Below are 24,387 nucleotides of genomic sequence, written 5' to 3' on the forward strand. Positions count from 1 at the left end.
TTTGCAGCTGAATTAGCCATCTTTAGAGTTTTTAACAAGTATCCCACATCAAAGGTTTGTAAAATAGGTTTACTAGAATCATTTTGTTATGAGCATTTTTTTGGTAATAAAAACATCTAGAAGAAGACTATGGGGAACTGAATGTTGCTTTTTCCATTTTATATGCATGTGGATACAAAATGGTAGTGCATTATGTACATTATGCTTTTATTTCAACTGTTTATTTCAATCAACTGACAGCTAGAGTTAAATCGACAAAAAATGGCATGCAGGCATGCTGGATTTCCTTTCCTCCCTTACTTAATAGCATTTCCTGCTTTAATCTCCTTCTACTAGCAGTGGTACTGTTTTATAGCTATTAGTTCCCTTCCATGTGAGTACGACTAGCCCAGTCTCTCTGTTATTTAAACAAATAAGTTGCAATTAATTACTACAAGCCAGTTTTCTGTTCCAGCTCCCCCCTGTGTTTTAAGTTGCCTAAAAGCTGAACAACTCACCTTTTGGAGTTTTGTTTTCAAAGTGAATATATACCTGCTTCTTGATTTAGCCATATTGCCTTAGTTAGCTACATTCTAGCTTTAAAGTCTTTCAAAAAGATCTTTGTATCTGACTAAGAAATTTTTAAAAAGTATAACCTTTCTATTAACAGAAATCGTGTACATAAATTCCTTAATCATCTTCGAATTTAAATATCTTCATGTAATTTGTTAGTCCAAGTGAAGTAAACAAGTCACTCAGTTTCAATTTATCTGTGAGACATAAAAATAGCTAGCTCTCAAAGGAATATATATTTTAGGGTTTAATAAAGCTGGAAGCCGGGCTATGTATTTCAAAGAATGTATGTGAATTCTTCATGTTGCAGTTTCTTCATGTTCAAGAGCTTTAGAATTTTTAACCATTAATCTATAAGTAAATATGTTCTGTACATGTGAGCATATTCCCCTCCGCAATGCGAGCTTCTGTGAGAAAAATATTGTGACATTTTGCTTAAGATAATCAGCTTTTTTATTTAATTGGTAATGTTTTAATAATTTAATGACATAACTAGAAATCGGGTAAGGTATTGCTTGCTAGAAATTCAGATTATTTCTGTTCCAGATTGTTAACGTGCAGATTTTATAGTCATGGCAAAAAACCACCATTATTTACATAAGCGGGTTTTGATTTTAAAAGGTGTGATAAATACTTAAATTTCAATAAATTATTCTTTATCTGAGTTTATTTGCTTATTAATTGCTCAGGGGAAAAAGAACAATATTTTCAGGCATTATGTTTGTTTTGAATATAATCCTGCTGTAGCTCATTTCAGGATCTCAGACCTTATTTATTTTATAGATTATGAGTATGTCAAATCTGACAAATACCAAGTGTTTTAGGTACACTTTAATAAAGGTGTCTTGTTTAACTTATAATTTTGTGCCTTTTCTTTTGCAGGCAGTGTATATTGCACCCTTAAAAGCACTCGTCCGTGAGAGGATTGAGGACTGGAAAGTTAGGATTGAAGAAAAGCTTGGTAAAAAGTATGTTTCTCCTTATCTAATCAGAGAAATGAGAAGCAAAAGAGCAACTCATCAAGTATGAATGAATCTAAAAATACTTATGAGTATTTCAAAAAGGGTTTTGGTTTTATACTGTCCTTCAAATTTCTAGTACTTGAAAAGTTCTATCAATAGTCACTCATAGATCAAAACTAAGAAAGGGATACACTTTGATACCCAGCTATTTTCGTTTTCATTGCTTGCCAATATAAAAAATTCAGAGCTCAGATTTCACTCTACAATATCCTTGCATATTGAAAATGTAAGTCAAAATAAGTTCTTGTTAGAAACCTCAGCTGTAAGAAACATACAGGATTTGCATAAACTGTATAGTAGCAGCACTATGTCCTTCATATATAAATTAATATAATTTTATTCCTCGGTAGCTTTAATTTCCTGCTGATCTTTCCAGGTGTTGACTTCAACCATTACTTTATGATCTATAAGATATATCAGTCATGTTGATGCTTTCCAAAATTATAGTTCTGAATTAAATTTTTTATGCATTGGATGCGTTATTTAGGGCCTTCACCTTCTCTCAATATAGCCTTTTTCCCAACTTAAGCTCAAAGCACACAAAAGAAAGCAATGCTGCTCTGTGTACATGAAATTACCAATAACATTCCAGTTGTTATCACAGCAATGAGACAGAATATTTTATGGTATTATTTCTTTTTTTTTTTTAATTTACAATTATTGTGACTAAAATCTTGAACAGACTATAGACATTACTTTGAGGATTTTTTGTTTGATGTTCAGCTGGATTTAGAATGTGTCATTGAAAAGTCTAAAACCCATTATAATGGATCCATCTAAAATGATGGGTCATTGCAAATGCTGTGAACAATTGGAAAAAATCTGCTAATCTTCTTCAAAAGTAATCTCAGGCTAATCTCTGCACCAGTCTTAATGGACCTTCACCAACAAATGCAATACACACAGCAGTTTAGCCCTATCATTCAAACCAGAGATCTATGCAGAACAGCAGGCAGCAACTTGGTAGCCTCCATGAAAGCTTTCATCCTGTCTGTGACAGGATGTTAAGATTCACATTACATCATACCAGTATTATGTTATCTTCATTTTGAAGAGCTTACTGTTGGTTTGGACTCATCCTCTTCTTTTTATATGATTTTGCTAAGGAATGGTATTTGGTATTTATATGGTATTTCCTAGGAAAACAGACAGGTTTGTTTACTTAAAACAATTTTGAAAATCCTGTTAAATATGTTTGACAAGAAGCAGAATTATTTTCCTGAATTTTGTTTCTTTCTACTTTTAGGAATTTAAGGAGTAAATATGTTAACATTAAAATGTTTTAAAGCTTTGTAAAGCCAAGCCACTGTCCTTCTTGATTACAGGGTTGTAGAATTGACGGGAGATGTGACTCCTGATATGAGAGCTATTGCCCAAGCTGACCTGATTGTTACTACCCCAGAGAAGTGGGATGGTGTCAGCAGAAGCTGGCAGAATAGAAGCTATGTTCAGAAAGTTGCCATTCTCATCATAGATGAGATCCATCTTCTAGGTGAGCATGCTTCACTGCTTTTGATCAGAATCGTTACTAAATTTGAAGTGTGCTGTTACTTATGATGAGAATATACTTTTTGACATCTGAACCTTTTCTTTTTCTGTTTTTCCATTGACTTTTCCTTTACTAGGGGATGAGAGAGGCCCAGTATTGGAAGTCATTGTGTCTCGAACAAACTTTATCTCATCTCACACGGAGAAGCCAGTAAGAGTAGTTGGTTTATCCACTGCTTTAGCAAACGCCAGAGACCTTGCTGACTGGCTAAACATTAATCAGGTATGAAAAACGTTTTAGAAAACAGATATGTATTTGTCACACAGAAAAGCAAAATAGCAATTGGTAAGATAATTCAAGGTTAAACTTGAACAAAACGTTCTCTTGCAGATGGGTCTGTTCAACTTCCGACCGTCCGTGCGCCCAGTTCCTCTGGAGGTGCACATTCAGGGCTTCCCTGGTCAGCACTACTGTCCTCGCATGGCCACCATGAACAAACCTGCTTTTCAGGGTAAGCAGCAACCTCCTAGATCTTTTCCTTCTTTCTCTAAAAGAAAAAGGGTCTTTGCACAGTTCATTTGCAGCACATTTGCAACATGTGTTACTGTATGTACTCTTGGCATGTATTGGGAGAATCTGCTCTGCTAATGGCCCAAAGCTATTTGTCTGAAACATGAAGTGTGCTGCAAATGCAACATGTAACAGAGGAATGTAATGTATTTAGAACAGAAGAATAAAATTAGTGTTAGTGAAGGGGAAATAAAATGTGTTTTCTCTTAGTGTTTGACACCAGAGAGAAATATTTGTGTAAAAATATTTGAAATTTAGAAAGCAATAAAACAATTCATATTATTAATATGCTGAGGTATTTTCATATGGACCACTGCATGTAAGCATAAAAAAAATTGTGAACAGAAGTTGCAAGTCAGGCTAACCTCCTATAATTCTAGTTTCAAAGCAATAACCATAAAATTCAAAATTTGTAGTGCATCCAGATATGCTTCTGTTTCCAATTTTTTATTCTTAACCAAGCTGGCAAGCAGTATAGATTTAAGAAAAGCTCTCTTGTATTTTATTTGAACATGTTTTGTTCTGGTTACATAAGGAATATTTATTATATCAATTAAAAATAACCTCCAAAATAAATTTTGTGGTGTGAACTGTTGTTGATTGTGAGGTGACATTTGTGAGGGGACTTTTTAGCTGCTTTAATTAGCCTTATGACAGAAGCAAAGTATTGATTGTGGACTAGAGACCAATCTTGACAGCTCGGATTATTTACACCTCCACAAGAGCATTGTACAAAAACACTAATGAACAATAAATCTGTCTTGGGCTGTTCTGCCACACCTGTTCCTGAAGCAACAAAAATCCATTAGATGTTGGGGTTTAAAATATATAGATATATTGGCATATATAGTTGTAAGATATAAATACACATGAATTATCCTATTTCAGTAATTTCACAAGTGCATTGTGTGTGTATATGCAGGAGCACATGCTGTATGGTATTCATGAACTGCAGAATAATATGTGCTGGTAGGCAGTATTAAATAGTTTTCAGAAATTAAAAATACATAAATTTAATTGCTTGAATGAGAACTACATGAGAAAACACACAAATGGATTTATAAGTGGTTTAGAGAGAGTTTAGAAATTCTAGGTACACCTGTTTATACTTCTAGTGCTTGTTGATGTTAGAAAATATGTATAAATATGATTTATTGCACGCTCTGTTCCTGACTTGTTTGACATGATACAGTCAAGGTTATTTTAGCATTTTCATGGCAATACTTATTCCTGAGACCATAAAAATTTCACTGCAACCTGAAACTTTTCAAAGATAGGCTGAGCAAGAAAATGCTATTTTAAAAAGTCCTAAACCTGAATTGATTTCAATATATCATAATTGGTTTAAATATATCTGACTAGTTCGTTGGCTCAGAAACAAAGTTCTCTTGTACTGTATTGCCCACTTTCACAGCATCTATTGAAAAGTCACTTTCTACTTTTTTCACATTTTCTGATATTGGTAGTTTGAAGTGATCCTCTGTAGTCTGATTTGAGTTTATGCAGTTTGAGCTTAGGTTCAGGCAGAAAGCAAGTTTTAGACCTTCATGGCACTGAGTCTGAAACAACATACCCCAACAGTGTAGGAAAAGAATTTACATACTTTTTTGGTTGAGATAAAGAAATTTGCAAGCTTGAAGTCTAGAAAGCTTGTCTAGATTTTGTGGTGTTTTGTTGGTTTTTTTTTCATAGCTGGTTCTCTTATTTAGCTGACAGCATTCAGAAGGGAAATTGAGACTCAGCTAAGCATAGTTTTACAGCCATTGGTTCAGAGGTGGTGTATTCTCACCTCAGTTGTATCCATCCAGCAGAGTGGAGGCTCAGTGTCACCTGCAGGGACATCTATCAACTGTCATGGGATTGAAAAGATAAACTCTCATCTTTGTCATTAAAGGGTCTAATTCTCAAAATTCTGTTTTGCTCAACAGCAATTCGGAGTCATTCTCCAGCCAAGCCTGTTCTTATTTTTGTGTCATCCAGGCGTCAGACGAGGCTTACTGCCTTAGATCTCATAGCTTTCCTAGCCACAGAAGATGATCCCAAACAATGGCTGAAGATGGACGAAAGAGAGGTAGAATCATTTTACCTTCCTTATTTGCTCTTTGCTTCTGTCTTAATGTTTGTTTGGGAAAAAAAATCATCTGAAACGAGTTGTTTGAGGGTAGATCTTGAAAGAGTTGTGCATATGCTAAATTTCCCTATGTATTAAAAGTAGTGACAGCATTAAGGCTATAGAAGCGTCTGTGCAAGAGCTGAACTTCAGAACACCAACTCTTTTATCTTTGTTTTTTCCTGCATATCTTATTAATGCTAGTTCCATGGTCCCAGACAACATATATCACATGGTGCAAGTCTTTGATACAAAGATAAGACAAAGACTAAAAGAAAGAGGGCTAGTGCTCTCTAAAGTTTACAGCTGGACATCTGTGACATATAGATGTTGAGCTGAAATCTAAACCAAATCTCTTTCAGTGTTTTATGAGAAAAATCATCCTTCTCATAAGATGCATTATGTATGTGTATATACATATATATCTGTGTGAATATATGTACCTATGTATATACATGCATCCATCTATATTCCTAGATAGATAGACATGCTGCAGAACCAATCCTTTAGCAATGGTTCAGTCTTGCATATCAATGAAATAAATCAATGATATTAAAAACAGTAAAGAAAGCTTCTGCCAATATCTTCCTTTTAAAAATATAGATTGCAAAGTCAAACACTTAGATGTTAAACAATGCTAGCAGAAAGGCTTGGTTTTTATTCTTTTTCAAGCAATAATCTTTAATTACGTTTTCTTCTTTTTTTAAAATCTTTTGTTTGCTGCAAAACATGAATGATGGCTAAATAATAAACAACCATTCAATATTCTTTTTTATCTGCAGTCTTCAGACTGTATACCAGATTATATTTAATTCACTCAGTTAAGCACCTGCTCTGAATGCAGTATTATTTATTTCACTCTGCACAAATGGTCCTGATTATAGTATATCATTGCAAGAAAACAGGTTTTTATGGTCAATATTAAGATTTTCTAGATTTTAGAGACTAGCTTTTTCTAGTTATTGCCAATCTTCTACAAGGAATTACTTTGCTAGTTTTGGGCCAAAAAACAGCAAAATGCAGTAATCATAAATATTAAATCCAAGTTGAATACTGTATGAATATTTATATATCAACAGTTTTTTAAATAGTTATACAATTATAAATATTATATACCAGAAAGTATAGGTTTCTAGATTATATTGTTTGTGTTTATTTGCTCTTTGCCAAAAAATAAAATGGGATTTTTCAGAGATAAAGCATAATATCTTTATACTTACTGTTTTGGGTGGATTTTAAAACAGAAAATAGCTGTCTTGGCTGATAAACCAGTGTTACTAAAGCATATCTCAACTTGATGGTGCTTTTCTAGCTGTATAACCTCTATTTAATGTTTTCTTGAACCTAATAGAAACATTCCATGTCCAAGTTGTTATTACTTAGTAGAGTACTCTAGTACCTTGTGATGGTTTACTGTCATAATCTCACCTACAGTTAGAGTATGCACCAGGCAGCTTGCCCTAAATGACTTGCATTGTTAGGAATAGTTTCCCCATGTCCTGGGAGCCACTGCTATTCTGAAAAACACTGTAACTGAGGCTTCTTCACCTGCTGGAAAAGGGTTTTCTATTAGGAATCTTTGAATTTCATGTTTCAGAATAAGCCTCTGAAGGTTTTGAAATAGGAGCCAACAAGGACAAGCAGACTTTGCATTTATTAGTTTAATAGCATTTGCATATGATTTGTATTTGAATTAATAAGCTGAATATTTGGAGCATGAGATACCTACCATGTTACTCAGTTCTGATTACGTAAATGTAAAAGACTGAGGATTAAGTTCTAAGTTGTTATATCTTACCACTATTATGCAGAACACAATTTTGTTTGAAGTACCCACAATTTGAAGTGCACATTTCTTTGGGCAATTATGGGGACTAGTTTGTAGTTTTGTGTTTTAAATGAGCATGATTAGCCTGAGTTTCATTTGACATTGAAGCAAAGGACAAAGTTCTAGTAGTGCTACATACATAGTGTATATCCTGCCTAATTATTTAATAATATTCTAATAATAATAAAAACTCAATAATTTAGGGGGGTTTTAGTTTTAAAAAATTACCCTCAAGTAATATTAACGTCAGGCTTAGATGTGAAAAAGACAAAATTCTCTCCAGATCACTATAAATTTTTTAAGTTTGAAAATTAGAACTAGCAAATACTTTATATTCAACCCTTGTCCAAAATTTCCTAACGTTTCTTAAGTGTTTCTTAATTTCATATGGGGTTAAAATGGACCAGTTAGAAGAATTAAATTGTTGTTGCCTTTTAAACAACTTTTTTTTTCCTGACAGTTTTTCAGATTTGTTTTTTGGTTTTGCTAACTACTGCTCCTTTACGGGGATTTACAAATTACTTTATTTTCAAAATAGTTGTAATTCTTAATTGTGAAGTATTTTGAGATAAAAGAGATTTTCCATGGGTGTATATAAAGTTAGTAAGCTGTACAGCAGATCATGGCATTTTTCTTCAGTCAGCTTTATTTGTATAATATTATTTTGACTGACATAAGATTCCTTTGAGAACTCATTAGTAAGTTTTATTAAATGGTGTAATTGGGTTTGCTGCATGATGGCTAAAAGTTCATCTGTTTGTTAGCTTCTCAGTAGATTTCTTAAGGCTTCTTGAAACGTTCTAAAACAATGCCATCTGTGATAGCTTCTAAAGGACTGATTTGAGGTAGAGACAGATTCTTACAGCCATTAAAAGTGTTTTTTCTTTGTTCCTTTGTGAGATGGTATCAGAGAGATTCAGGCCTTGTGGGGAAGAGACTGGAATACAGCAGAGATCAGTACTGAATCTTTATTAATGTGTTTTTACCAATACTAGATCTCTGTTTATCAGCTATGCCATCATCTTAGCTTCCCTCATCTTCTCTGCAGAGATTCTCCCTGTGGTGGCAAACCAGCCTCTTGTTTGAAGCTTGTGATGAATGATTCTGTTCACAAACTTCCAGGCTGCTTCTCACAGTACTCTTAGATAACAGGCAAATCCACTTCCATTTTTGCTCTAAATATCAAATTCAGGCAGTATATCAACCAGTTGTATTTCAAATGACATGAACTTGCATGAAACTTCTGGAATATGTATTTGCATGTATACGTGACATATGGAAACAACCCTTCAGCTGTTGCCACCAAAGTAGATAACAGCATTCATGGATCATGGAGGAGTCATACAAGGTGTTCTTTCCCTCAAAGGAGTCATTACCTAACAGGTGCAACTGAATTACAGTTGAGAAGGAATTTTGTTATACGTCTACTGAAAAATATATGCTGTAGGCAGTTCTATTAGGTTTTGGGAATGATTCTTACTTGACATTTTCCTTTAATTTCATGTCTGATATGCAGGTTTTGGCTCATGCCCATTACAGTATTCATAAAGTTGAAAGGAATTCAGAAAGTTGAGAAGCAGTCAGTCTTCATAAAACTGGCCCATACTCAATGAAAATTACTACTTGTAGTACTGCTCAGTTTTGTAGTTCCGCTGGACCTGTTGATGCACAACAATAGTTAGAGTTGTTTCATAAATTCTATCCAATGGCCACTCAAAGACCTCATGCATAGCATATACTTTAGTCTAACAAAGGAAGCCTCCAATGATGTTTGAAATACCCTACTTGCCAGGATTTGTAGCGGATGCTTTAAAGCTGACCCCTACATTTTCCAACTGCATGTGCAGACATCCTTCTGGATTTCAGCAACACTGCTACAATTTGCCCAGAGTAAGAGTGGGCAGTTTCTAGGAAAAAAAGAATAATTCCCACTAGAGCCTTGGAGATATTTTTCAATTTTTCTGTAAGTTGCATTGTCCATACACATTCCAAAATTTATCTCTTACAGTGTGCCCCAAGACTGAGTTCATTTTTCAACAGAGTGAAGAAGCAGCAGCAGAAGCTGTTTTCCTTGCCATCTGCAGTAATAGCAAGAACTCTACATTAGACTTCACTTTGTAAAGATTGTCTTGGTTATGCTTTTGAGGCACAGGTGCATCATTACAGAAATGTGAATGGGCAGTGCATCTCAAAGAGGAGACTGCATCTGTAAATAGAGGATGCCAACATACCTATGGAAAAAGAAAATGTTGTGCTTACCCTGTTTTTTTGCATAATCATTAGAGTATTTTAAAATATGCACTTCCTAGCTAAATATGCGCTTCCAAATTCTAATTTGGACTTGTCAGCCAGGACTGTCATGTTCAAGCTTGCGACCCATTACTTATCTTGTTAAAAGGGACAATAGCTCAGATTATCGTTTTGGAAACAGACAGTGCCACCAGTTTCTGATGGCCAGCTTGGGTAAGATCAGTTATACTGTTCTACGTTAGGAGCTGACTGAAGAGGAACAAGTCCTTCTCAGTCAGAAATTGCATCTACATCTGTGGTGGCAGAAAATGTTGCAATCTTTTTACAACATAATTTATTAGAATTCAGTTTTCAGTTTATTTATTTTTCTCTAATGTTTTTACAGCTTTTTGTTTTTAACCTAAAACAAAAGTACAAAAGTAGTATTTATGGTTTATTGTTTGAAGTTAGAATGCAGCTCTCACCAGCAGACAAGCAGGGTGTTTTCTTATTTGTTTGGTGGGGTTTCTTTAAAAATTTATTCCCTGTCCAGATACATGGATTTATTTTTTTTTAATATTTACAGTGCAAAGAGGGAGAAGAAATGTACCAGTGTACATAGTTTTAACTTTAACCACAATGTTTTTTGCATTCTGCTTTCTGCATCATTTGGCCATCTGCATCTTGTTAAGACTGTTCTTTATGAAACCTCTAGAAATAACTAGTATCTTTTAGCATAAACATACCTGCAGTAATATTCAATAGTATCCATATCAGGCAATAGTTTGCTTCCACAGAATTCAAGGGCCCTTGAATGAAGGACACTCATTGACTCCAAAAGAATGAATCAGACCCATCCTGATTTTGCCATTTTAGAAATGTGAGTGTATAAACACGTGTGCACTAATTATGGATTAGTACAAATGTGTTTGTACACTGTGTGGAAATACAAATAGCCATATGCATGAAAGGGAATTAAATTTTACCGATAGTTGGTTTGCATTGTTAATAAAAACAAACAAAGAAAAAACCCCAAACCAATAAAAGAATCCTATGAATTCTTGGAAAGACAAAAGATGGCTATTTCTTCTCTAGCCTTTAAATCAAAGAACCTATTATCTCCATATTAATGTTTTGAGGTAATGTTGTGCTATAAAACAGGAATAGAAGAATCTGGTCTGTGTCATGAACAGGCATACTGCTGTCATTTAAATGTGTCTTTTAGTGTTAAATATTTTATTATATTATTATGCTTTAATGTATTATTATGTATTATTAAATATGATTTAATAATGTATCTCAACTGTTTAAAACAGATTTGAAAATGTTCCTTGAATAATCGTATTTGAGTTGTTTTAGGCAGCTTGTTCTGTGTGGGGCAGTTCTGAAGTATAAGCTAACTCTTCATCAAAAATAATTTTGTAAGATGATTTTTTTTCTGCCTTTAAAGATCAGGAGGGTACCCGAGAATGATTTCTAAGTGTTTCAGTCATTATAGAAGTTCAGCTTCCTTCTACAAGATGTTGGTTTTATGACACAAAAGTGTGTCATAAAAATTAACGTTTAGTTATAACAAGGAGATGTTTTTATTTCACTTAACATCTGTAGCAGATGTGAAATATGTAATTATTTTTGTAAAAGACTTCATAACTTTCACGATTCTTTTGTTTGGCAGATCTTTCTTCTATTGGGCATTTTAGACAATTGATAAGCATTATTCAGTGGCATATGGTCTGAGTCTGACGTGCTTTGAAAAGAGTAGAGAGTACTAATAATGAGGATTCTGTGAAAATGGGAAAACCAGCACAACAGATATGCTTTGAGAAAGTATGGGGTTTTAGCATCTTGAAACAATATATCACACTCAAAGGGACAGAATTGGGCTGCACAATCTGTTAGCTCATTCTTGTCCAATCTGGTCTCCTCCTTTCTTTTGGAGCCAGCATTGTCATCAACTTGCTGAATTATACTCTGACTGGAATGTATTTCAGGCACAGGGTAATGTATCTGCTTAAATGGAATCCTATCTTTCTACAAAAGCTTTTTAAGTATAATAAATTTAAAATATAAAAAAAAAGTTCTATTAGCTTAAAGTAAATGGTTCAACAGTTTACATATGTGCAGGAACAAAGAAAATGACTACTTAGTAGTTTGAGAAAAATCTGGTTATTTTAGAAATTGGGATAGAAAATGTAGAAATAAAGTTTATTTTTTTCTCGGCTCATTAAAAAAAAAAAAAAAAAAGGAATATGAAGGACAGCAAAATCTTTCTGCATGGGCCTGATCCTGCTTGTCTGTGAGTCCAGGGAAAAATTCCTTCCTGGCATTAAGTTTCCTGCATTGGTGTTGTAGAAGGGTTTTTTACTCTCGGTACAATGTGTATTTCTTTATATTATTTTACTATAATTTTTTTCTGTTCTTAAGATTTATTTCATTTATCCTTCTGTGAGTAAAACTACATTACAGTTGTTTTCAGAAAAATAAATAGTAATTGAGTCATAACAAATCAGAAATGTTAGATTTGTTTAATAGTCACAGTGTCTGTTTCTGGTTAATGAACCTATTAATTGTGTCATTATTTCTTAATAGAAATTTATAATATTCTTACACTACACTGACATAAGGGAGTTACACTTTTAAATAAATTGTCATGAGAATTTTAAGCCTTGGATTGTGCCTATGGGTAAAACAGTTATGTTTATTACAGTGATTTATGTGAAAGTAAGGGGTCAGCTAAAAATGACTAGGATTCCCTGCTGCTAAAATGACAGGATAGCAGTACATGTGCCAGTGCTCCTGCTAAGGGTTCTTTAGTTTTCCTGTGGTAAATTACGCTGCTTTGCAGGTATGACTAACAGCTCCACAGGCCACCGCTGCAATACAAGTCAGAGGGGGAAAAATAACCACCACTGATTGTAAAAGCAAGAAGAACATCTTTGAATAAATTCCCAGCAGTGTGAATTTAGGATGTTTTCCGCTGGCAACTCTATGGCAGAAAGGTTTAGCTCAGGTTGTGCACTGGAAATATCTCCCAGTGTAAAACCACGTGTGCTGAAGGAGCAGTCTAATCACTTTAGGCTAATCCCAATCAGCTGATTTGATCCCTGTACTGTTCTAGAGGACAAGGGGGTTTAGATTCATTTTTTTCCCAACATCACATTCTTTTGATATGAATAATGAAATAAATGTCTTTGGAATTGGTTCATTCCCATACATTGAAGACATAACTATCATAAGGTGCTGATTCTTGGTGGGGAGAAGAAAAATTAATTCATCAACCTTTTGTCAGTTCTTGAATGCAGAAATTGACTAAAATGTAAATGCATTTTTTGTTTTTGTTTTTCACATATTGACCAATTTTGTTTTCTACTTTTTTCATCTTAATTTCCTGTTAAATATATACATATAGTTATTAATTCTCAATATGTGTACATAGGCATAAAGAGTGTATGCAGTACTAGTACCAATTAATAAACCTGTAGTAAAAAAGTCATTAATAGATTTGATAATATTTTTAGTATTGTAAATTGATGATCATAATTGTAGAGAAAACAGTATATGTGTTCCCATTTTATCCAGATATTTTTTGATCTTAGAAGAAAAGCTCTTTAAGATGGGTCATAATTCATGTTGTCTACACTGAAATCACATGTCTGCATGTTGACTAGAGAAATCAAAGGTTTGCTGATTGTATCTAGATAGATAAACTTTATCCTTTAACATATCCTCCTTTCATTCATCTCTTTACTCTCTTCAACTTATCTACCCCTCTTCTTGCTTCTCTTTCCTAAATGGACTTATCCTCTCTTCACTTCTCAATTCACTGGACTTTTTTCTTACTACTCCCTTTCTTTTCAGTGTTTTATGGACCCTTTCACTCTTTTCTTCTGTATGCACCCTTTTCTATGTGCTGGATCAGTTTATACAACAAACCTTCTGTGTCTTCTAGCACAGGAAATTCAGGAACATCCAAGCAACTGCATTGTGAGGGGAAATAAAGTTTAAGAGCTTACATTGACAGATTAAATAGATTCATCTCTCAAAAGTTGAACAATTTTTTTAAATTAATTTCTCTGTTACTGCCATCAGTTGTGGTTCCATTAGCCAAGATTACTTCAACAAATAGACTTTTAAAATGCTTTGCAATTTACTCTTCCTGACAAAATAGACTGATTTACAAAATCTATATTGTTTGTTTGTTTGTTTGTTTTAAAATCCTCAACATGGACAGCTATATTCTCTGCATTTTTTGTACCTCTTCAGGATTCTTTTTGTAATACTAGCAACATGTTACTTGAGTTTAGGTATGTGAATCATTTTATCCACATCAAGGTCTGAGAATTATAAAACACAGAAAATATTTAGAGAGGTTGCAGTCTTGAACATCAGAAGTGAAACACCTCAGAGTCCTAAGTAGAAATGAAGATATTACTATAGTCATGCAGCTGTCATATCTCAGTACTCTGGAGAACTCAGTCCGAGATGAGCCTGAACACTGTGTCCAAATTATTCAGTTACTTTGACTAATTTGTTCTGCATTACTGTTTTTTCTCTAACCTTGGCCATCCCTCCCATGACCATGAATGATTCTGCCCCTAAGTATGCAATATCATCATGCCACTGCTGGTGGCACCAGGAAACCACTAATAAGAGCATAAATTTTAAAGTTCCTGGCTATAATTATATTAAAATCACATAAAATAATAAATGACCTTAAAAAATAAAACAATAAAATTATTTTGAAGGGTAGAATCACTTAACAAGACTGTTTTGTTCGTTATTACATTTTCACAGAGGTCATCTACAAAAATAAATAAGCCTATTATCAAATTTATGTTTTGAAAATGCAGGCAAGAAAGATAGTTAAAATCATAGTAGTGAAAATTATTCCAAGAGTTACTGACATCAGATTTGAAATAATTATTCCTAGTAATAAAAATAGCTTTTTATCTGGACTTCTGAAAGTTTAAAATGAACACACTTAATAGATGTGGGATTTCACTACAAAGTCTGAGTCTATAAATTACAGACTCACACTCAAAAATTTTCAAATTAATTTGCATTTCAGCATGTGAATAGGAAGCTTTCTTGATGAATAATAATTGCAAAATTATCAAACTGAGGAACAGTCTATCTGTTCAAAGGCATTAGACAGAGCCAAGTTTATTTTTCATGACTGTTATTATGTTACTGGTTGCTGGGATTTGCTGTGTTTTTATACCAGTTCTAACCCCTTTGATACTAGGGATTGCATTAAACAAACACAGAACAGAATGCACAGTATTTGCCAGACCTGTCAAGATATTTTCAGCATTTTCATTTCCTTGTCTGTGTTACTTAGCATGTCAATAAAGTCATGTGCATTTTGTATTCCACCCCCATTGTTAATATAGTATTTTTTTTAGACAAAACCAGTCTTTTCAGAAACCGAAGAAGGTTTTTTCCTGCTCGTATAAAGAGCAGTGAGCAAATTATCATTGCTACAAAAACAAAAAAAAATGGAGATAAGAAAACTAAAAGTTTCTTAGTAATCTGTTTTAAAGCATGCAATTATTCTTTCTGTTACAGATGAATGACATTATAGTCACAGTTAGAGATTCAAATCTGAAGCTGACACTTGCTTTTGGAATAGGCATGCACCACGCAGGTCTGCATGAAAGGGACAGGAAAACTGTGGAAGAATTGTTTGTGAACTGCAAAATCCAGGTACATGTGTTCTTTTTGAATCCTGCCATAATGAGTTTTACATGGAATTTTAAAAGTTGGCTTTTTGTTACATATACCTCATTAATCTTTTTTTTTCTCTTAGGTTCTTATTGCCACAAGCACATTAGCTTGGGGTGTAAATTTTCCAGCTCATTTAGTAATTGTTAAAGGAACAGAATACTACGATGGAAAAACAAGGCGTTACGTGGATTATCCCATTACAGGTACTCACATAAATTATGGAAATGCTCATATGCTGAAATGTATTTCAAGCATATGCAAATGACCTGAATTATTTACTAACTGCATTTGAATAAAGAGTAGGAGAAATGGGGTAAGGGTTTTTTTCTTTATTTAATGCAAGTTGTAAGAGAACTCTTAAGATTTTATGCAATAATGAAAATGTTTCTGTTTTACAAATCTTTTAATGCTGAATTCCTTTAATGTGTATCACTTAAAATAGACATTAAATAATTAAAGGGACATACAGAGCCATATCTACTTAACTAGGTAATTGTATAAAAGAAACTTTTCAAGCAGGCAAATTTATTTTTCATTTCTTAAACCTTTTCTAGATAGAAACAATTTTTTAACAGTAAACTTAGCCATGATTTGAAATGCAACAGTTGAATCACACACGTATGAGAAAATAAAATGTATACATAGTCACTTGGTAGTAAACAAAAAACCTTAACTGCCCTGGTATCTGCAGTGATTTAAGGAATACTTCAGAAATAAGCAGCTAAATTAAGTATTTGAATTTCTGGCTTGATACAGACTTTCGTTGCTTTCTGGCTCTGGTAAACTCCAGTTTTTATAAACTGTTCTGCAGTGCTTTCAACAAGCTGAAGAAAGTGAACCATGGAAGAACTCTTTTCAGAGTTTAGACAGGGAGATGTCTGTCTGGATGGTACTAAGTTTGAAGAATGAGAGCAAGCTAAATTTATTCCAGGTTTCCTGTTCTATTTTCCCTCTCTTTTCAGAAGAGCAAGTAAATTATTAGATGTTCCTATACTAAGCTAGCAATACACTTAAGGACAGTGTAAATGGTACTTGTTAGGTAAAATCAAAGCTTGCATCTTTTTAGCCATGCACTGTCTTTTCAGCAAGTGAAGCTTAGTAACGTAAAAAAAAGCTCAAACTGAAAATACTACAGGGGTTACTTCTTCAAGTAACCCATCATAGAGCTTAATTTAGTGGTTAGTCCTCTGCAGGAAACTTGGGATCAATTTCCAGACCAACTCTCTTGTTCAAAGATTCTGGTCTGACCTGGGATCTTAGCCATACACACTTGTATTTTGTGACAGACTTTGGCTGATGTAAACTTAGTGAAAACAGTCTCTGCAGCAAAGTCGTATCACGCTCGTGCCGACTGGAAGAATGGTGATGATCATTTATTACTGAATGGGGAAAAGTAGCAAGGAAAGAAATCAACAGAAGTTTTAAATTTTGTGTTGAATCCATGGCACTGTCAGAAATCAGTAATAGAGAAAATATATTTAAAAGAAATTAGAGACTCAGTAAACAGTGCAGACTTACTATGCTGTTTTAGAAACCTTTAGAAATGTTATACAAGTTCGCACAAAGGCTTTAGGTAATGCTGATACTTTCACTCTTTATTGCCTTTTTTAATTCAGGTAACTTCAACACTGGGTGTTGTTCAAGTCCTGAATTTTCAGTAAGACTTGGAGCAGGGGAGGGGGTGAATGGAATACCACCATCTGTAATGAAAGCATTCAGATTTTGTTTTCTGCACTGCAACAGAAAATGCAGATTCCTTATTTTATGAAGAAACATGTGGTGTGGTTTGCCTAAAGCATTTTTATTTTTAACTTTCTAGAGAATATTTATGCATCTGGAACTTCTGTGGATAGGTAGTAGTTTTGCTGCAGCAATAAAATGAAAATGTAATTAATTTCTTTCTGAAATACTTCCAAAAGTTTCATAATACTGTCTTTAATGCTGCCCTCAAGTTATGCTTTCCATGTCATGGTATTCTTGGCTTCTCCCTGCTGAAGTTACCTTTCTGTGTCAGGAATGCATTTGGCTCCAAGGAAGCAGCTGAGGGCAGAATGAATCACTCTGAAGTGTTCAGCAATTTCAAAATAAACAAGAATGCTTCTTTGAGTGAAGTCAGAGGTTTTGGGGAGGACTTTTTCTCAGTTAACAGTCATTCATTTAGTCAGCCAGTTGGATCATATTTAATATTTCAGGACTTTAGTCCAGTGATTAAGACCAGCCAAGCAACATATAGTCAGTAAAGAAAATATTGAGTTTGGATGATTACATAGTGGATATTGGCAAAAATAATTTCCTGATGCTTTTTGGTGAATCCATTTCCTATATGGTATTATGCATAATTTAATTCACCACATAGAATAGCAAGAAGTTGTTTCATCATCTTCCTGTGCACATGCCTATTCAGAAGCAGATTTAAACTAGTTTCATTTCACACCTTAATGTTGCTTCTAAGCTAATAAAAGGAATAAACTGATAAAAAACATTGCTTTCTATACACAAGTCAGTACACAAGTGAAAAAATACATTACTAAAAAATCAAATTTGGGCTGTCCGTTTCTCCTGCTGTGGTCAGTTGCTATATCCCATTCTTTACTTTCTGGATTTTCATTCCTCAACAGAGCTTTGGGCCAAAAGCTTACTGATTCTTAACTCAAATAAATCTCTTCAAAATGCCAGGTTCTGCAAGCCACATACTGGGCAGGTATGATAGAGCTCATACAGAATACACAAAACATTAAAACTTTTAACATAAATATGTAAAACTTATGAACTGCTTTCCATTGTTTCTTCTAAGTTAAATAGCAGTTGGAGGTACCAGAAAAGATTCAGAGCTCTGGTGAATGTGACACAGAACAACCTATGCAGATGCTCTTCTCAAATGAAGACAAACAAATAGATTATAAGCCTGCTTATCCTTGGGGATGGGTAGCAAGTTGACCATGTTTTGCATTAACTAGTATTCTCAATGTTTACAGAAGTCATTAATTAGTATTTACAAATAATGGTGTATAGGTTGTGTGACTGAACCAGCTTTTAAATCTGTATATTATGATGTGATGTAGAGACAACATACTATATGAAACCATCTCTACTCCAATGCTAATAACTCATATAACTTGTTTGAGTGGTAAATATCATTGTGCTCAGTAATTAGAAATTGCCTGTAACATTTTGTCTCTAAAATACTCAAAATCTAGGAAATCGTATCTAGAAGAAAAGCCTAGGAACTTGTGTAAGTGTGAAGTCAAATATTTGAAAATTAGGAAATTATAGACAATTGTCATTGTAGCCTTCATGAGTTCTCTTACTCATCATCTTTAGTTGCCTGTGATAAAATGAAGGGTGGATGTGAAATGAAAGGAGGGTAAAGACAATTTATATTAGCTATAAGCCTGGATTCTATTGCAGTATTTAAGTATACAAGAAGATTATCTCTAGCAGAAACAAGTTCATCATAACTTTATGATGAGATGGCAAAAAAACTTAGAGTGTGAAAGCCAATAGGGCATACAAGGCCAAAATAGTGCAAAAAATCTGTGTTGTACATTATACAGACATAAATACATTTATTTATTCACCCAAACAAATATTTGGCTTATACATTATTGTCTCTTTGGCAGATGTGCTTCAGATGATGGGGCGTGCTGGCAGACCACAGTTTGATGACCAAGGAAAAGCTGTAATTTTAGTTCATGATATTAAGAAGGACTTCTACAAAAAATTCCTTTATGAACCTTTTCCAGTGGAATCAAGGTAAAGATAAAGCAATCAGAAAAGCTTATCAAACTATAAACAATACTATATATGAGGGATAGAGGAAAGGGAGACAATAATGGGGTCAAGAGGAAGACAATTTAAAAACAAAATTACCCATCTTTATGTAGAAAAATCCTTTCTTCCATGAGTTTTGATGCACTGCTGAGCTTGTCAGTCCATTCCCAAATAATACCACAAATGCGTCTCCATTTCTGGGTGTTGTCTAAGACATGTGAAAGCACGAACTGTTCTTCAAGGGCAGTGTTTAGGACAACTATACATGATCCTCAGAACCCTTTTTGAAATTCTGTGACAAGTTACTACTAGGAAAAAAACAAAGTGAGTTTCAAGAACTTTTTACCTAGAATCATTACAGGTATCACATTCTTGAAAATCTCAAAAGTTGAAAAAATTAAAAGTTCAAGTTTTCATGGTGTAAACTCTTACTAATACAGTTTTAACATATCTTTCCCTAGCAAATTGCAAGATTTTTGTGAGAAGTGTAGAAACAGCACCTTTTTGCAGCCTCTTGGAACCTAGTTGATGCAAAGTTTGCTGTCCAGCATAATGTAATTTGTGCCTGATTTTGTTATTTTTAATATATTTAGTTGTTCAATAGGAAGTCAAACTAGTTACATTGGTCTCCTGTAGAGGAATGTTTCATGGAGCAATGCTCAGACATCTAATACAGCATGACCATTACTGAAAGCTTTTCTCAGTGGCAAAGAGTCTGCAATTCACAGTATCGCTCTCCTAGGAAACTTTATCCCTCAACATAAGTGATAATCAGACCTCAGGAAACTTCTTGGAGTTTGAGAGTGCGATCACCTTTGAAATGTAGTTGAAATGGGCTGGAGTATTTGAAAGTTGATTTCTGTGGTACACAGACAGACATACAATTTTTGCAAACAAAGAAAGTGGAAACATATACATCATTTCCTTAGGAAACCACACTTTTTTAAAAGAGAAATTGCACTTAGCACAAAAGTCTAGGAGTTGAAGTTCTTCCAAATGATAGCTAATAAGTGAAAAGAGTGGTGTGATTAAAATGTTGATGATATATCTAGACTGCATGGCATTAGCATAAATTAAGAAATATCGCTATTCCTTGGTTAGTGGTATTTCTAAAGAAAGAAATCATATCTTCAGTATAACAGTAGTGATCACACCTTTGTTCATGTTTGGAAGACTATACATATTCTATGTTACTAGTAGCTCCATTTGTGTGTTTATATTTACTTTGTATTCCTGGTATAATCCATCTTTTATTATAAAAAAAGAATATTTGATAAATTTGCAGATAAAGAATCACATATTAATAACGATCTTGTTAAGTTCTCTCTAGGGTTTGAACTACATAACTTAGGTTTGTCTTGGTCTCTTTTATGATCAAGTATTTCATACCTTCAAAGAGATCCTGGTTGCAGTTTTTTGGGCGGTTTTTACTTTTGGAATGCTTTCCCATCTGTTTTACCAAAGAGTAACCATCAGCTTTGTTAGTATATCCGATTTGTAAAAGTAAACGTCATAATTTTTTAATTAACATTTTTTCTAAAAGCCATTGTTTACATATTAGTTGTAAGACTTGAGTACTCAACTCATTACAGTCCTTGTGCTCTCCCTGATAATGGGCCTGAAACACAGCACATTAGAAACAAAAGAAAATCCAGAACTCCATTATCATGGAAAAGCTATTGAATCATCTGTCCAGCTTCTGTGGGACAATCTGTGTAGAATGTCTGCAGTTCTGACCCTTAGAAGCATGCAGTCGCCAGTACAGAGCAGTAAAGCAGTTACTCATGCCAGATTATTCTTTACTTTTAGCAACAGGAAAAGAACATTGGGAGAAGAAAAAGGATACAATACAAGAAAAATTACGTTGAACCTTAAGGATATTTGCTATTCTCTGATTGAACTCTAGCCAGGCATGATCTCATTAGATACCCTAATGGAGGTCTTTGTTCTGTTTAATGACTATTTTATTTTTTAAGAATCATTTTAAGCTGTTTTTATTATTCTCTCTCTGAGTTTAGATCTTTCTCAGTAAAGTGGGTAAAGTAGCTGTTCTTATTTTCCTTTTTTTTTTTACATTGGATGAAGATGAGGCAAAATCTGGGGGAAGCAGTTTTGATGTAATTTTAATAGCCCTGAAGTATTTCTCAAGTATTAGCTAAGCTATTGCCACTGTTTCATTTCCTGTTTGTCTTTCCATATGATTCTCTATTGGATTAAATCAGTATGATCATATGGTCAACATACAATATTCAGAAGTTACCACTGAGTAGCTCCATCTGAATATGTTCCATAAATGACTTAAACTTGTGCATTCTTGGTCCAATCAAAAAATAATTTGAGCTTCATTCCACTATCATGTAAAGAAGATGACTGACCTCGCAATTACATTCCCCCTTCTTCCCCTCTTCCCTTTTACTGGAAGATAAATATATAATATTTTCAGAATAAAAGTAATAAACCTTTTAATGGACAACTCTACAAAATATATTGCCTGTCTTTGTGATTGTAAAGTCAGCTAAATCCTTTTGTTTCCTGTTCTTCAGCTTGTTAGAGGTGCTGGCTGACCACTTGAATGCTGAAATTGCTGCTGGAACTATTACATCTAAGCAGGATGCAATGGATTATATCACCTGGACTTACTTCTTCCGTCGACTTATAATGAACCCAACGTGAGTATACAATATAAATGCAATTTAATCTCAAGGTGACTTGAGGTTAGAGTTGATCCAAAGGTGATCCGTCTGCTGTTGGAGCCTAGAATACTTAGCAGTCTCCAGGAGCGTTGCTGGCCCATATGTGGATTAAAACTCATGTGCTCATATTTTTTATAATTTTTTCCTAAATATAAATGCATTTTTGGCAGATAACTTTACCACTTAGTTACAGCAATAAAATAACCTTATTGAGAGGGCTACATCAGTATCCCTAAAATAAAATTCCAGATTATCACATTCCTTCGGATATTGTATTTATAATGCAATACTTTTTTTTAGCTACCACATTGATATGTTCTGCCCAGTTTTCTTTAGAAAATTTATTAAGACTTGGACTTTCCTAATAAATGAGAGAATAACTATCAGCTGTTTCTCTGTGATAACGTTTGCTTTCATTAGGGTATCCTGGTGAAACCATGTGTGCAATATTTTCAATGATTGCTATCATCCTGCCTAGCTCCAGCTGGTATGCAGATCATTCTGAGCTCTTCCACCCGTATAGCCTGCCTTTGCCACAGCACTGTTTTGGTTAAATGGTATGTTATGTGCCGTGGGATTACTCACCCACTAAAATAATGTGGCAAATAATGAATTAACCGTTTAGATCACTGAGTATTTATTGATGTACTCCAGTGTGGTAGATTTCTGAAATCATGTTAATGATCATAGAATTTGGCCAGATTTTCTGCCAGGTACTTTATCGGCAAGTGCTGCCGGGAGCCTGAAGGTGATAAAATAATTTCCTTTTATTCTCTATAAGTCTTTATTGGTTTTAAATTCTGCACCTAGTTCTATGCTGAGAATCTCCCATAAAACAAACAGAATTCCATCTACTCTTCTTGGGAAATGAAAAATGCAGAGCATTAGAACTGTAAATTAAAGAAAACAATTTCAATTTTCAAACTTCATAATTAACACAATGCATACAGTTAAGGGGAAGGTATTTTTCCTCTGAGAGTTAAATTATGATTTTTTTAAGTGTTAGATTTTATACTTCTTTAGTATGAAGAATAACTACTACTACTTTAAAATGTCTTGCTCTTAAATTGCTTTGGCAAAGTTCTATAGTTGATTTGGTTTCGGTAAATTTTGATCATATGGTATCTGTGGTGGGTACATTTTTTTAAAATACAACATATAGGCCAAGGGTAAGTGTAGAATGTAGAAATATTGTTTAATTTAATAGGCAATCTATTCCCAATATAAAAGAAGATTTCCACTTGAGTATGAGGTTGGCATGTTGACTGCTGGTCATTTTTTCTCTGCAGTTTCTTTATTGTCATGGGCAGCTAAAGCTGGAGTTATCACAGTTTTAACTTCAAAGCAAAAGTCCTGCTATTCTGAGGTGGGAAGAAAGTTGGGGGCACAACTTTCAGGTCACTTTTTTTCAAAGATAGCACTTCATAATGAGATGTAGATTCTTTGTAGTGAGAACCAAGATGAACAGATCTTGACTAGTCATGCCGATAATGGCAGGATAGGAATGAATAATGAAGTTTCTAATGAAATTGTAGTCTTGCATTGGAGCACCACACACATGGGTTGGAACAATTGGCAAGTTGAGGTCTTTATCCACACAGGTACTCAGCATTCCTTCTATATTTAATCATGCAGGGAGAAAAATTAAGGATATTATTTACTGTGTTAAACAGTTTGTCAAATCATTTCTAGACACCAAGCACAATGTAATGGATATGCATGCATTCCATTCTTTGACATGGTAACAGTATTAAGTTTCATCCAAAGCTACTAAACTTAGTTTTCCTGGACCTACTATCTGTGGTATTTTCAGACCTTCTAAAAGTCAAGCAAGCAGTTCCAGTGTGGCCAGTGTTTGAATGAGATACATCCAAGGAAAACTGAAGAAGTCAGTGATTGTTGAGATAACTCTGAATAAGTTGCGTTATTGTAATGGAGTTTGCTGTGCCATAAAAGAGCACATGAAATTATTTATATTATCAAAAAAAACTAATCCAAATATTTTAGGGTTTGGGTTTTTTCCTAAAGAATAGTAACACAAATGCTGGTTTTTGGTTTAGATGGTTATGTAATACCCATCCCTTGTCACTTGACAGAAGTGTTCTTTATTATGTTCTGCCCCTAAGCAATTTTGTTGACTTTCTCTCCACTGTGAAACAAGAACTATTTTCCAGACAGCAGGTGATTGTACCTTAGTGGTGAATAAGTAATTCCCATATGCATGATTAGTAAATTGCCTTGGGATTTATTGGCATAAAAGTCATTGCATGTGATGCTGTAAATCCCAAAAATAATGGGCCTAGATAATATGCAGAAGATTTATATTCTCGTTTATTGCCAGTTTTAACTACTTGTATATTAAAGCTGCATAAACAAATGTAGGATCATCCTATTCC

General features: G+C 34.0%; 1 protein-coding gene across 1 annotated transcript in view; it reads left to right on the top strand.

Moving 5' to 3' along the window:
• Positions 1-24,387, top strand: part of ASCC3 (activating signal cointegrator 1 complex subunit 3) — a 261,017-nt gene that overhangs the window by 189,043 nt on the left and 47,587 nt on the right. The window contains 10 exon segments of the mRNA XM_033054769.1: positions 1-54; positions 1,435-1,520; positions 2,900-3,066; positions 3,200-3,345; positions 3,454-3,574; positions 5,562-5,704; positions 15,369-15,506; positions 15,610-15,730; positions 19,148-19,280; positions 21,842-21,967. Coding sequence (XP_032910660.1) covers positions 1-54; positions 1,435-1,520; positions 2,900-3,066; positions 3,200-3,345; positions 3,454-3,574; positions 5,562-5,704; positions 15,369-15,506; positions 15,610-15,730; positions 19,148-19,280; positions 21,842-21,967 — 1,235 coding nt within the window.

The sequence above is a fragment of the Catharus ustulatus genome, chromosome 3 (genome assembly GCF_009819885.2).
Source record: "Catharus ustulatus isolate bCatUst1 chromosome 3, bCatUst1.pri.v2, whole genome shotgun sequence".
Classification (NCBI taxonomy): domain Eukaryota; kingdom Metazoa; phylum Chordata; class Aves; order Passeriformes; family Turdidae; genus Catharus; species Catharus ustulatus.